The sequence below is a fragment of the Brassica oleracea genome, chromosome C9, assembly GCF_000695525.1.
Source record: "Brassica oleracea var. oleracea cultivar TO1000 chromosome C9, BOL, whole genome shotgun sequence".
In the NCBI taxonomy this organism is placed as follows: domain Eukaryota; kingdom Viridiplantae; phylum Streptophyta; class Magnoliopsida; order Brassicales; family Brassicaceae; genus Brassica; species Brassica oleracea.
In genome coordinates this window covers 53593682-53607299 of record NC_027756.1, presented here as the reverse complement: position 1 = coordinate 53607299, position 13618 = coordinate 53593682, and the positions used below count along the sequence as shown (strand labels likewise).

The window sequence follows — 13618 nt, the reverse complement described above, 5'->3', positions numbered from 1 at the left end:
TCGTACAATTCTTTCTTATTCAGATCGAATGTATTCACGAATATTAATATCATTGATAGAAGTTAAGTCTTTTAGCAATTTTTTCTCTTTTACGTTCTTGTTCAAATGTATTGTATTTACAAGTGTAAGATCACTCGATCTCAACAATTTTTAGTTTGTAATCTACAAATTAAAAATAAAAAGAGTTATTTTTTACTTCGAAATGCATTAGTTGATTACATATATATTACAAAAATAATTTATTGAATAATATGGTATTTTGAATATTACGAAAAAATAATTTTATTGAATAATATGGTATTTTGCTTGAAGTTTAATATTAATATAAAATTTTATTAATTAATATAACATTTTATTAATTGATATTGTTGTAATATTTTTATATATGTGCTTAGTTATCTGCAAAAGATTTATGAATTTAAATTAATTATGACAAATATAAGAACCATGGTATGAAATACAAATACTTTTGAAGTTAAGTTTGAAGTTAAGTTTGAAATTAAGTTTGAAGTTTTACTTTTGGAGAAAAACACCTTAAAACTTCAAATATAGAGTTTTGGAAATTTCATAATAGAATGTCTTTTTGGAGATGCTCCGAGTTAAGAAACGCATGAATGCTAAAGCTGGATATGTAGTAATATTTTCTTTTATCATCATTTCAAACAGATAAACAAGAAAGCATGCACCCAGCAATCTGGTTATATCGAAGTTCTTAAATAATTTATCATATGTAGATGCTTAGAAAGACAACATGAAAACGTAAAACACCACAACGTATCAAGAAATCCTATTAACTATTCCGAACAAAAATAGAGAGTTGCACGTTGACAAAGTAATCAATAACCTCGAAGTTGGTTATCACTTAGACCATCGATTAAGGTGGTGGCCGTGTAATATCTCGAAGAATAGGTTTTGGATTACCTCTTCGAACTATTGGAGTCGGGCTCCAATCACCATAGTCAGCGTGAAACACTTCTTCCCAAATCATATCTCTTTTTGCTGAATCTTGCTTCACCCGAGAATCATCCGGGAAAGCTTCTCCGGCTACGGAAGCGACCGCATGAATCACGAGTATTGTAGCAACAACAAGAAGAAACCTCACGTTGTTGATACGAAGCGCCATGATTCCTGTTTTGATTTAACTAACCTATCTAGTGCTTTCCGGCTTCTTTAGAATGTATTTATAAGTTTTCTTCTTGCATACTAAAGTAACGCAAAATTCGAAGAAAAGTTTAAAACAAGAGAATATAATTGGATGCATGCAGCTTTATGACTTCTCGCTGCTTTTCTATTTACAAAACTCTATTTTTCCAAGTTTTGAAAAAATAAAATTTCGGCACAGTTTTTCATAAGTATATTCTTCTTAATTCCTCTTTTTTTTTTGATTTTTTTGCTTAAGCTTTGATTTTTTTTTGTTACTCTTTGTTCTCAGGGTCAGCTGAGGAGGGGAGACAAGAGGTGCGAACGCCCCGGACCGAAGTTCGTGTCTTCCCATATATCAATAGTGAAGGGGTCCAATTTTTTTAAAAAAATCTATATTTTTATATAAAAAATATAAATATAATAAATAAAATTAAAAATATCCACAAATATTTGATATGCATATAGTTTTATTTTCATCACAAAATATACAAAATATTACTGATTAAATTTTATATATATTTGAAACATTATCAGGGTAAAAAAAATTTTTGCCCTAGGGCCGATAGCAATGTTACCGGCTCTTTTTTTTCTAAGTAATTTTCATATAGGTTTAGATATTGATTTACACTACGTGATGGCGGAGAGAGAGCAGTATCCTATTACGATAAAATAACTTGCACATTGTCATGGTAAAAATTTGCGTTTGCTTGCTGCCAAATATCCCCATGCATACATGTCTCGGTGTCAATATTTTGGTATAAAACGCAGCGTATGGAGGAGGGAAAAAAAGTACTCGGTGTTCAGATAAAACAATCTGTCATTTTCCTTGAAACTACACGCTGTTTAGCCTATTCAAACGACAACGCCTCGCTGTCTCAAACCACGTGGCGGGTTGCGTAAAATCTTATCCAACGACTTTTTTGTTTGTCTTTCTCCCACGTTTATCCAAAAAAGTGCAGAAAAGAAAGAAAAAAAAGAAGCCGTCGTGATCGGCCGAGTCCTGCGTCCGCGTCACCCATTATCATCGCCCTCTCTTATCTCGTCGCGATTCCCAATGCAATCTTCTTCCCTTTTTATTATTTTTAAATTCCACCATTTATTATGATTTATTCACGTCTCTCTCTCCCAAGTAAAAAGTTCTCTGCTTCACGTTTCTTCTTTGCTTCTCTGTTTCGTTCTCTGACCTAAACCAAGTCCCTCGCTCAGGTAAATTTCCTAATTCTTTCTGGGTTTTCTCGATTCAAGTTTCTGTTTTGATTCCTGGGCTTTTGATTATTCGCTCCCGAGCTCATGATCTCCGTCGGAATCTCGATTTGAACCTCTTGTTTAGGTTCCAATTGCAAAAAAAGGATCATACTTTCCTTATAAAAATCAATTTCCTTTGCTTGATTTCAATCTTAGGAAGCTCTCCATAGTTTCTGTGATAGTGAATTTGAGGAAACAAACAAAAAAATGCTGACTTGGTTTCAGATTCTAAGATTAGATCACAAACTCTGTTTCTCTGCACAAACTCTGTTTCGCTGATACTCTGTTCTACACAGAAAGGATCATACTTTCATTATAAAATCAATTCCTTTTCCTTGATTGCAGCTCCTTATAGATTCTGTGATGGTGAATTTGAGGAAACAAAGAAAAAAAATGCTGACTTGGTTTCAGATTCTAAGAACTCTGTTTCTCTGCACAAACTCTGTTTCTCTGATACTCAAAGTCTCTGTTTTAATTGTCTTTACAGTTAAACACACACACACACCCACATCATCTCCAATGGATATAAGCAACGAGGCCAATGTCGATCCCTTCTCAATCGGACCAACCTCCATCCTCGGCCGAACCATCGCCTTCAGAGTCCTCTTCTGCAAATCAACGCTCCAGCTCCGCCGCGACCTCTTCCGCTTCCTCCTCCACTGGTTCCTCACACTCAAGCTCGCCGTCTCCCCCTTCGTCTCCTGGTTCCACCCCCGGAACCCCCAGGGGATCCTAGCCGTCGTCACGATCATCGCCTTCGTCCTAAAACGCTACACGAACGTCAAGGCCAAGGCCGAGATGGCGTACCGTAGAAAGTTCTGGAGGAACATGATGCGCGCGGCGTTGACTTACGAGGAATGGGCTCACGCCGCTAAGATGTTGGACAAGGAGACTCCGAAGATGAATGAATCCGATCTTTACGATGAAGAGTTGGTTAAGAACAAGCTAATGGAGCTTCGTCATCGACGCCAAGAAGGCTCTCTGAGAGACATTATGTTCTGTATGAGAGCTGATCTGGTAAGGAACCTCGGGAACATGTGTAACTCTGAGCTACACAAAGGGAGACTCCAGGTTCCAAGACATATCAAAGAGTATATAGACGAAGTCTCTACTCAGCTGAGAATGGTATGCAACAACTCTGAGTCCTTAGAAGACCTTTCTTTAGATGAGAAGCTTTCTTTTATGCACGAGACGCGTCACGCCTTTGGTAGAACGGCTTTGCTACTCAGCGGGGGAGCTTCTCTAGGCGCGTTTCATGTAGGCGTTGTCAGGACTTTAGTCGAGCACAAGCTTTTGCCTCGGATCATCGCCGGCTCTAGCGTCGGCTCAATCATCTGCTCGGTCGTAGCGTCAAGATCCTGGCCCGAGCTGCAGAGCTTCTTCGAGAACTCGTTACATTCTCTCCAGTTCTTTGACCAGCTAGGAAGCGTTTTCACGATCGTGAAACGCGTCATGACGCAGGGAGCGTTGCACGACATCAGGCAGCTGCAGTGCATGCTTAGGAACCTCACGTGCAACCTCACGTTCCAAGAGGCTTATGATTTGACAGGGAGGATACTCGGGATAACGGTTTGCTCACCGAGGAAGCACGAGCCGCCTCGGTGTTTAAACTATCTCACTTCTCCTCACGTTGTTATATGGAGCGCGGTGACTGCTTCTTGCGCATTCCCTGGTTTGTTCGAAGCTCAGGAGCTTATGGCTAAGGATAGGAGTGGGGAGATAGTGCCGTATCATCCGCCTTTTAATTTAGAACCGGAGGAAGGTGGTGATAAAGCGTCTACGCGGAGGTGGAGAGATGGGAGTTTGGAGGTTGATTTGCCGATGATGCAGCTTAAGGAGCTGTTTAATGTTAATCATTTTATTGTGAGCCAGGCTAATCCTCACATTGCTCCGTTGCTGCGTTTGAAGGATATAGTTAGAGCTTATGGTGGTAGATTCGCAGCTAAGGTAATGTATATAGTTAACTCTCAAGTCTTTTTAAAAATTATCCAAATATTCTTTTACTAATATTTAAAATTATCTAACATTTTTATCCAAACAATCTATATTACCTAATATTTAACCTGAAAATTTTGAATTATTCTACGTTTTTACCCAAAGTTACCAAAATAACCAGAACCCAAAACCGAACCGATTTGGACCCATTTTTTCGGATATTAATGGTTCCTAACTTTGTTATCTGAACAGAAAATCCTTTTTTTTTTGGATATTAACCCGTTCCTAACTTTGTTATCTGAACCGAAAATAGTAATAACAGACCAAATTTACCAAATAACTGAACGGTTCTTGAATCTCTAAAATCAAAAAGACCGAAAAACAAAATATTTGAACCAAAACCGAACCGAAAACCGAGCAGTTTTGTTCCGAAGTTTTGTTCCGCTCATAACCGCTCTATTTGTCTTGCCTTTTTAGCTAGCGCATCTAGTGGAGATGGAGGTGAAACATAGATGCAACCAGGTACTAGAGCTTGGCTTTCCACTCGGTGGACTCGCTAAGCTTTTTGCTCAGGAGTGGGAAGGTGATGTAACAGTTGTAATGCCTGCTACTCTTGCTCAGGTTCTTATCCATAACCTCTGACATGTTCAGTTTAGTCTTGCTAGATTCTTATTGCGTTGTCTGTCTTGTGCAGTACTCAAAGATCATACAGAACCCTACACACGTGGAGCTACAAAAAGCAGCTAACCAAGGAAGGAGATGCACATGGGAGAAGCTCTCAGCCATCAAAGCGAACTGCGGGATCGAGCTCGCGCTTGACGAGTGCGTAGCCATTCTCAACCACATGCGGAGGCTCAAGAGAAGCGCCGAGAGAGCCTCCTCAGCTTCCTCGTCTCATCACGGATTAGCTTCAACGACAAGATTCAATGCTTCTAGAAGAATCCCGTCTTGGAACGTCATCGCTAGAGAGAACTCAACCGGCTCACTGGACGACCTCGTCGCTGACGGTAATACTAATAATCTCCACGCGGGGAGGAACTTAAGCGACAGCGAAACTGAGAGCGTGGAGATGAGTTCTTGGACGAGGACTGGTGGGCCTTTGATGAGAACAGCTTCTGCTAATAGGTTCACTGACTTTGTCCATGGTCTTGACGTGGACATTGCGTTGACAAGAGGGTTTACTAGCAGCCCTAACTCTCCGGCGGTTCCTGGCCCGGTTAGTCCGAGTTTTAGTCCAAGATCGAGATCCTTGGCGGCTCAATCCGAGAGCGAATCTGACAAGAGGGAAAGTAGCAACAGTTCGAGTATAACAGTTAGTGAAGGTGATCTTCTGCAGCCTGAGAGAACGAGTAACGGTTTCGTGTTGAACGTTGTTAGAAGAGAGAACTTGGGAATGGCTACGGGGAACCAGAGTGCTGAGATGCCGGAGAGTGTGCAGATAGATATACCGGAGAGGGAGATGGATAATAGCTCTGTCTCAGAACATGAAGATTATGATAATGATGATGAAGAAGAACATAAGGGCTCGGTTCCGGTTAACGATTCCGGTTTACAAGAACCGATGTCTGCTAGTGTAATAGATGCTTAGGACTGATTTGATCCGAGTGAAGAGATTGGAGAGTTTCCTCCAAAGTGTTTTAATGCTTTGTAAATAGTATAAGCCATTTGGTTTGTGTTGTATATGTTTGCATGATTATTGTTTTGAAATTTCACTTAATTCATTTGCGGAATTGAAATATGTAAATTCCTCTAAACAAAGAAAAATAAATATTTTAGCTTTGAAGAAGAAGTAACATATCGCATTTTTAACATCGTAAGAGCAGGATTAACGCTGAAACCCTACATGGGGTTTTTTATTTATTTTTTTATTTTTTATTTTTATTTTTTTGTCTGAGTAAAAAAAAAAAAAATTAAATACCAACCAATTGCGGGCCGCCACGTGTCAGTGGGACCCGCAAACAGTTGAAAAACTCACCAAACGTCGGTCTTTATTTTGGTTTTCCTGTGACCGATTTTTCCCTTTTCTGTGGCCCCCCCACCTAAAACCCCCCTAAAAACCCCATTCCCCTCCCAATAATCCTGGTCTAACATAAATAGGCAAGGCAATTATATAATCATAGGTTTATCTTGAAGAAGTTTATTTAGAGAGAAGGAAACGGACCTAAATGTATATCTAACAACGTGTATCTTACTTCGTAAGAATTTGCTCCTTAAAAATTAGAAGAACAGCACATATTGACTTTGACATGTTGGTAGAATAGGAAGAAAGTTTGAATACTTTATCAATAGAACCACTTCCATTCTATGGAACACTTTTTCTGCAATTTTTATGGTTTACAAGTCTTAATTCAAACGACTTGGCTAATTTATTTATCACTCGAGACAAATTTGAAATTGACTATGTGATACCGTGTAATACTGATGTGAAATGATTACGACCATTTTCAATTTTCTTTTCCAATACGTTATGTGTATTATAAGTCGTCCATTGACCCATATGGCACAAATGAAGATATAAGCTAGAACCACCATTTGTTATAAATCAACGCATAGGGGTTTGCAAAATAAAATGGAGATTATGTTTTCTCTTGTCATGTTTGCTCTCCTCTTTTCCACGACTAAATCAGGAGTAACTCATTCAAACAACGGCGTTTTGGAAGAAGTTAGGGTTGGATTGGTGGTGGACTTGGGTTCCGTAGAAGGCAAGATTCTCAAAACTTATTTTACCTTAGCGCTCTCAGATTTCTATCACATAAACAGTGGCTATCGAACAAGAGTCTCTGTTTTAGCAAGAGACTCTCGAGGAGACCCTCTCCTTGCCCTTGTTGCTGGTGAGTTTCATTTTCTTTATTGCTTTTTTTTTTCTGTTAAAACTTTTTGTTCTGTTAATTATATGCTTAGTTTATAAATTTATACTGAAAGTTAGCTGATGAAGTAAGTAAACCAGGTTGAAAATGTATGACTGATATAAGTAGAAGAAAAAAAAAACAGAAGCAGTCAAAATTTGAAACCAAAAATGTTTGTTTAATACTTAGGTTAAAAGAATTTGTTATACAAAAGCTAAAATTGACCATGTTGTCGACTAGTTATTGTGGTCTTTTTTGAAAGATGGCATTCTATTTAAATAAGTTATTGTGGTCTTGCACTATACTATTACTGTAATTAAAATTTTCGGAATTTAATTTACAGTTTTATTCGTTAATTATTATCTGAAACAGCTAGAAAGCTTCTCAAAAAAGCAAGAGTGGAAGCCATTGTTGGTGGACAATCATTACAAGAAGCAAAGCTTTTAGCGGCGCTTAGCGATAAAACTAAACTTGTAGTGATATCTCCTTTCTTGCCGTATACGTTATGTTTGAACAAGTACAGTCACTTGATCCAGTGGACGCATGATACGGCATCAGAGGCAAAAGGAATTGCGAGTCTCGTGCACGATATCGCTTGCATTCTAGCAAAAGTAGTAGAGAAGAGAAGTCTAAGAGCTACAGCAACACGTAGTGGTACTGCTGATGAAGCCTCTTGGAATGTGTCAGATCTTGTAACGCTAATCAAACATAGTAGAAGATTCAATGGTGACAGCCAAATCAACAAAGAGACATTTGAAATCGCTAATATTGTAGGGAGAAAAGAGAGAAGGATAGGATTATGGAGGCCTGGTGGATCTAACAAAGTCCCACCAAGACACCGTTTCTTGGCAGAGAGTGGTGAAAAGAAGAAGTTGCTCAGGGTGTTAGTTCCCTCAGGAAATAGGGTCCCAAATCTAGTGAGGGTGAGTCCTGATCCTGAAACTGGTGTTGTTACTGTCACTGGATTATGCATGGAGATTTTCAAGACTTGCATGGATCCTCTTAAGTACGAGCTGGAGTTCATACCTTATAACGGAAGCTATGACAATCTCGCTTATCTACTCTCTACTCAGGTTTGTTAGAAATGCAAAAAAAACACCAATATAAAACCATATAGTATATGTATGTTTCAGATAATGAATGTGTTTGTGTTTGACAGAGAGACAAATATGATGCAGCTGCTGGTGATTTAACAATCACTTCCAACAGATCTTCATATGTTGAATTTACATTGCCTTTCACAGACATTGGTATAGGTGCCCTGACACTGAAGAAGAAGAAACATGGCATGTGGGCCTTCTTTGACCCTTTTGAGAAACCCTTGTGGCTAGCTAGTGGAGCTTTCTTCATCTTGACTGGGATTGTTGTCTGGTTGGTTGAACGGCCCGTTAACCCTGAGTTCCAGGGATCTTGGAAACAACAACTTGGTACAATGCTATGGTTTGGATTCTCTACCATTGTATTTGCTCACAGTAAGTATGTTTCTTATAGACTCTTCATTAGCCCATATATATAGAATGCATTGTTCTAAATATCATCGGTATAGGCAATGTCTAGGCAGATAAATCGAAATAAAACAATTGTTCTTTAACGATTTAAAGAATTTTAAAAATTTGTCTAGGCGTTCAAAAAATCGGTTTAGGCATCAATCTAACCACTAATTTCCTATAAAGTGTCTAATTACCGCCTATCTATTTTTTAAACATTGATATAGTGGTTCTCCTTTTGTAACGGGCCTCACATTCTTGACAGGAGAGAAGCTGCAAAAAATGTCATCAAGATTCTTAGTGATAGTTTGGATGTTTGTTGTGTTGATATTAACTGCAAGTTACAGCGCCAACTTGACATCAACGAAGACCATTTCTCGCATACAATTAGATAATCCCCTGAGTTTTGGCCCTTCCATGATGAAAATTAGCAACTCCGTAAATGCGATTGAGGCCTACGCTCAGGTTTTGCGAGATGGAACTCTCAGTCATGTAGTCGATGAAATACCGTATCTCAATATTCTTCTAGGACAGTATCCAGACGTTTTCGCAATGACAGATAGAGAGGCTATTACCAATGGCTTTGGCTTCGTATGTGCATTACTTTTATTATATGTTATCTCTGTACTTATTTATGTCTATGCTTAATTGTTTATATTTTTTCGGTAGATGTTCCAAAAAGGTTCGGGGTTGGCTCCTAAAGTGTCACGAGAAATAGCGAAGCTAAGGACATCGGGAACGTTGAAAGACATGGAGAAAAGATGGTTCCAAAAAATGGATTCATTCTATGTAAATTCCAACGACATTAATGATGACGACAACGACGCATCTAACCGCTTCACATTTGGTGAGTTGGGCGGTTTGTTCATCATTGCTGGAGCTGCTCATGCTCTTGTGCTAGTCATGCATCTCTTTCAGACACGTCGTGAGATTTACCGTGTTTTGTGCGAATCTCGACTGTTCACTAAGCTGAAAAGCTCTGCCAGTCTCTGGAGATGCTAAAAAAAATCATCATATATCTTTTCCACTTTAAAAAATCATATAACCACAATACTAGACTATTATTATTATTTTTGTCATACTAACACATTTTTGGGAAATTTGTTAAATTTTATATAATAAAACAGTCAGATCAACACAAAAAAACAACAAAAGAAAATGCCATGCATATATGCTTCACATAAGAAGGAAACATAGATATTGAACGTTCCAGTATCTTATATTTTGTTATTTTCATTGAAAAAATGGTTTTACTCCAGAGGATCAAACGACCAGCATTGCTCCATCAAGTTTCTCCACTCTGCTTCACACCGTTCCGGTACCTGAGGTCTCAACGTTGAAATGGTTTTGTTCACAAAAGAAAAATACGACCGTTGAAATGGTAAGGTAATTTTTTTTACCGTTGTGATCAATTGTTCTCCTTTTCTTATTTGACAAAAGGAAATACAGTTGTCACTCACAAGTAGCATGCATGATAGATTATTACCAAGTCCCGGAAAAAAATGACCGTGTAACGGTAAGAAAACTTAATGTCCTTATGCAGCATTAACTGAAAAAAAGTAATACAACGGACAGAATCCATTTCCCTGTTTTCTTCAACACTTTTCCTATAAATACCCTCACTCTTACTTCACTTGAAACATCAAAATTTCCCCCTCTTTAATTTCTTTATAATAATTGTTGTTTCTTCTCGATCGACCAAAGCTGTTTTTCTAAAAAAGAATATTTTGTTATGAGGAACTTATCTGTTGCATCACTTGTTTCATGGCACATACTGTGTTCGTTTGGAGGATGTTCCGGCTGTGACAGAGGTTACTACCAGAATGGGGACAAGCCAAAATGACGGAGCCATCTCGATCATGGAGAGGTTTACGAGCACCTTCGTCTCCTGGTTCCACCCCCGGAACCCCCAGGGGATCCTAGCCGTCGTCACGATCATCGCCTTCGTCCTAAAACGCTACACGAACGTCAAGGCCAAGGCCGAGATGGCGTACCGTAGAAAGTTCTGGAGGAACATGATGCGCGCGGCGTTGACTTACGAGGAATGGGCTCACGCCGCTAAGATGTTGGACAAGGAGACTCCGAAGATGAATGAATCCGATCTTTACGATGAAGAGTTGGTTAAGAACAAGCTAATGGAGCTTCGTCATCGACGCCAAGAAGGCTCTCTGAGAGACATTATGTTCTGTATGAGAGCTGATCTGGTAAGGAACCTCGGGAACATGTGTAACTCTGAGCTACACAAAGGGAGACTCCAGGTTCCAAGACATATCAAAGAGTATATAGACGAAGTCTCTACTCAGCTGAGAATGGTATGCAACAACTCTGACTCGTTAGAAGACCTTTCTTTAGATGAGAAGCTTTCTTTTATGCACGAGACGCGTCACGCCTTTGGTAGAACGGCTTTGCTACTCAGCGGGGGAGCTTCTCTAGGCGCGTTTCATGTAGGCGTTGTCAGGACTTTAGTCGAGCACAAGCTTTTGCCTCGGATCATCGCCGGCTCTAGCGTCGGCTCAATCATCTGCTCGGTCGTAGCGTCAAGATCCTGGCCCGAGCTGCAGAGCTTCTTCGAGAACTCGTTACATTCTCTCCAGTTCTTTGACCAGCTAGGAAGCGTTTTCACGATCGTGAAACGCGTCATGACGCAGGGAGCGTTGCACGACATCAGGCAGCTGCAGTGCATGCTTAGGAACCTCACGTGCAACCTCACGTTCCAAGAGGCTTATGATTTGACAGGGAGGATACTCGGGATAACGGTTTGCTCACCGAGGAAGCACGAGCCGCCTCGGTGTTTAAACTATCTCACTTCTCCTCACGTTGTTATATGGAGCGCGGTGACCGCTTCTTGCGCCTTTCCTGGTCTGTTTGAAGCTCAGGAGCTGATGGCTAAAGACAGGAGTGGGGAGATAGTACCGTATCATCCGCCTTTTAATTTGGAACCGGAGGAAGGTGGGGATAAATCGTCTACGACAAATATTCTTTTACTAATATTTAAAATTATCTAACATTTTTATCCAAACAATCTATATTACCTAATATTTAACCTGAAAATTTTGAATTATTCTACGTTTTTACCCAAAGTTACCAAAATAACCAGAACCCAAAACCGAACCGATTTGGACCCATTTTTTCGGATATTAATGGTTCCTAACTTTGTTATCTGAACAGAAAATCCTTTTTTTTTTGGATATTAACCCGTTCCTAACTTTGTTATCTGAACCGAAAATAGTAATAACAGACCAAATTTACCAAATAACTGAACGGTTCTTGAATCTCTAAAATCAAAAAGACCGAAAAACAAAATATTTGAACCAAAACCGAACCGAAAACCGAGCAGTTTTGTTCCGAAGTTTTGTTCCGCTCATAACCGCTCTATTTGTCTTGCCTTTTTAGCTAGCGCATCTAGTGGAGATGGAGGTGAAACATAGATGCAACCAGGTACTAGAGCTTGGCTTTCCACTCGGTGGACTCGCTAAGCTTTTTGCTCAGGAGTGGGAAGGTGATGTAACAGTTGTAATGCCTGCTACTCTTGCTCAGGTTCTTATCCATAACCTCTGACATGTTCAGTTTAGTCTTGCTAGATTCTTATTGCGTTGTCTGTCTTGTGCAGTACTCAAAGATCATACAGAACCCTACACACGTGGAGCTACAAAAAGCAGCTAACCAAGGAAGGAGATGCACATGGGAGAAGCTCTCAGCCATCAAAGCGAACTGCGGGATCGAGCTCGCGCTTGACGAGTGCGTAGCCATTCTCAACCACATGCGGAGGCTCAAGAGAAGCGCCGAGAGAGCCTCCTCAGCTTCCTCGTCTCATCACGGATTAGCTTCAACGACAAGATTCAATGCTTCTAGAAGAATCCCGTCTTGGAACGTCATCGCTAGAGAGAACTCAACCGGCTCACTGGACGACCTCGTCGCTGACGGTAATACTAATAATCTCCACGCGGGGAGGAACTTAAGCGACAGCGAAACTGAGAGCGTGGAGATGAGTTCTTGGACGAGGACTGGTGGGCCTTTGATGAGAACAGCTTCTGCTAATAGGTTCACTGACTTTGTCCATGGTCTTGACGTGGACATTGCGTTGACAAGAGGGTTTACTAGCAGCCCTAACTCTCCGGCAGTTCCTGGTCCGGTTAGTCCCAGCTTTAGTCCAAGATCGAGATCCATGGCGGCTCCATCCGAGAGCGAATCTGACAAGAGGGAAAGTAGCAGTAGTTCGAGTATAACAGTTAGTGAAGGTGATCTTCTGCAGCCTGAGAGAACGAGTAACGGTTTCGTGTTGAACGTTGTTAGAAGAGAGAACTTGGGAATGGCTATGGGGAACCAGAGTGCTGAGATGCCGGAGAGTGTGCAGATAGATATACCGGAGAGGGAGATGGATAATAGCTCTGTCTCAGAACATGAAGATGATGATAATGATGATGAAGAACATAAGGGCTCGGTTCCGGTTAACGATTCCGGTTTACAAGAACTGATGTCTGCTAGTGTAATAGATGCTTAGGACTGATTTGATCCGAGTGAAGAGATTCTTGTTCTTCAAAGAGCTTGGAGAGTTTCCAAAGTGTTTTACTGCTTTGTAAATAGTATAAGCCATATGGTTTGTGTTGTGTATGTTTGCATTTCCCTTTTATTCATTTGTGGAATTGAAATATGTAAATTCCCCCCCCCCCCCAAAAAAAAATATAGTGTGGTGTACTAATATAATCCTAGGTTTATCTTGAATAAGTTTATAAAAAGAGAAGGAAATAATCATAGGTATATTTAACGACGTGTTTCTTAATTCGTAAGAATTCTGCTCCTTAAAATTAGAAGAACGGCCATTGACTTTGACATGTTGGTAGAATATGAAGAAGAAACTTTGAATACTTTATTAATAGAATTATTCTATGGAACATCACGTACATTTTTTCTGCAAATTTTATGGTCTTCAAACGACTTAGCTATATACTTAGTATGAACGAC

At 39.9% G+C, this 13618-nt stretch overlaps 2 protein-coding genes and 1 pseudogene across 3 annotated transcripts; all 3 read left to right on the top strand.

Moving 5' to 3' along the window:
- The first annotated feature begins 2107 nt into the window (after window positions 1-2107).
- LOC106318006 (triacylglycerol lipase SDP1) lies at window positions 2108-13270 on the top strand. Of its 2 annotated transcripts, XM_013755832.1 has the most exons (5): window positions 2108-2349; window positions 2876-4335; window positions 4801-4944; window positions 5018-5918; window positions 13165-13270. In XM_013755832.1, exons 2-4 carry the CDS (start codon window positions 2908-2910, stop codon window positions 5909-5911), a joined length of 2466 nt encoding a protein of 821 aa, XP_013611286.1. In that variant the 5' UTR covers window positions 2108-2349; window positions 2876-2907; the 3' UTR covers window positions 5912-5918; window positions 13165-13270. The 2 variants fall into 2 exon arrangements, with proteins under 2 accessions (XP_013611286.1, XP_013611285.1); XM_013755831.1 differs by lacking the exon at window positions 13165-13270 and having other exon boundaries at window positions 5018-6053.
- On the top strand, window positions 6893-9658 carry LOC106318007 (glutamate receptor 1.1-like). The gene is made up of 5 exons (XM_013755833.1): window positions 6893-7154; window positions 7542-8242; window positions 8329-8641; window positions 8922-9247; window positions 9326-9658. The coding sequence occupies exons 1-5, from the start codon at window positions 6893-6895 to the stop codon at window positions 9656-9658; spliced, it is 1935 nt and encodes a 644-aa protein (XP_013611287.1).
- Window positions 10480-13206, top strand: LOC106315362 (annotated as a pseudogene).
- Window positions 13271-13618: the final 348 nt, after the last annotated feature.

What these genes read in the sequence shown, in the direction of transcription:
- LOC106318007 (XM_013755833.1), top strand. Translation starts at nt 6,893, where the DNA reads ATGGAGATTATGTTTTCTCTTGTCATGTTTGCTCTCCTCTTTTCCACG. An exon ending in CTTATCTACTCTCTACTCAG is followed by an intron (nt 8,243 to 8,328) that starts GTTTGTTAGAAA and finishes TGTGTTTGACAG; the next exon opens with AGAGACAAATATGATGCAGC. An exon ending in TTACCAATGGCTTTGGCTTC is followed by an intron (nt 9,248 to 9,325) that starts GTATGTGCATTA and finishes TTTTTTCGGTAG; the next exon opens with ATGTTCCAAAAAGGTTCGGG.
- LOC106318006 (XM_013755832.1), top strand. Translation starts at nt 2,908, where the DNA reads ATGGATATAAGCAACGAGGCCAATGTCGATCCCTTCTCAATCGGACCA. An exon ending in GTGGTAGATTCGCAGCTAAG is followed by an intron (nt 4,336 to 4,800) that starts GTAATGTATATA and finishes TTGCCTTTTTAG; the next exon opens with CTAGCGCATCTAGTGGAGAT. An exon ending in TGCCTGCTACTCTTGCTCAG is followed by an intron (nt 4,945 to 5,017) that starts GTTCTTATCCAT and finishes TGTCTTGTGCAG; the next exon opens with TACTCAAAGATCATACAGAA.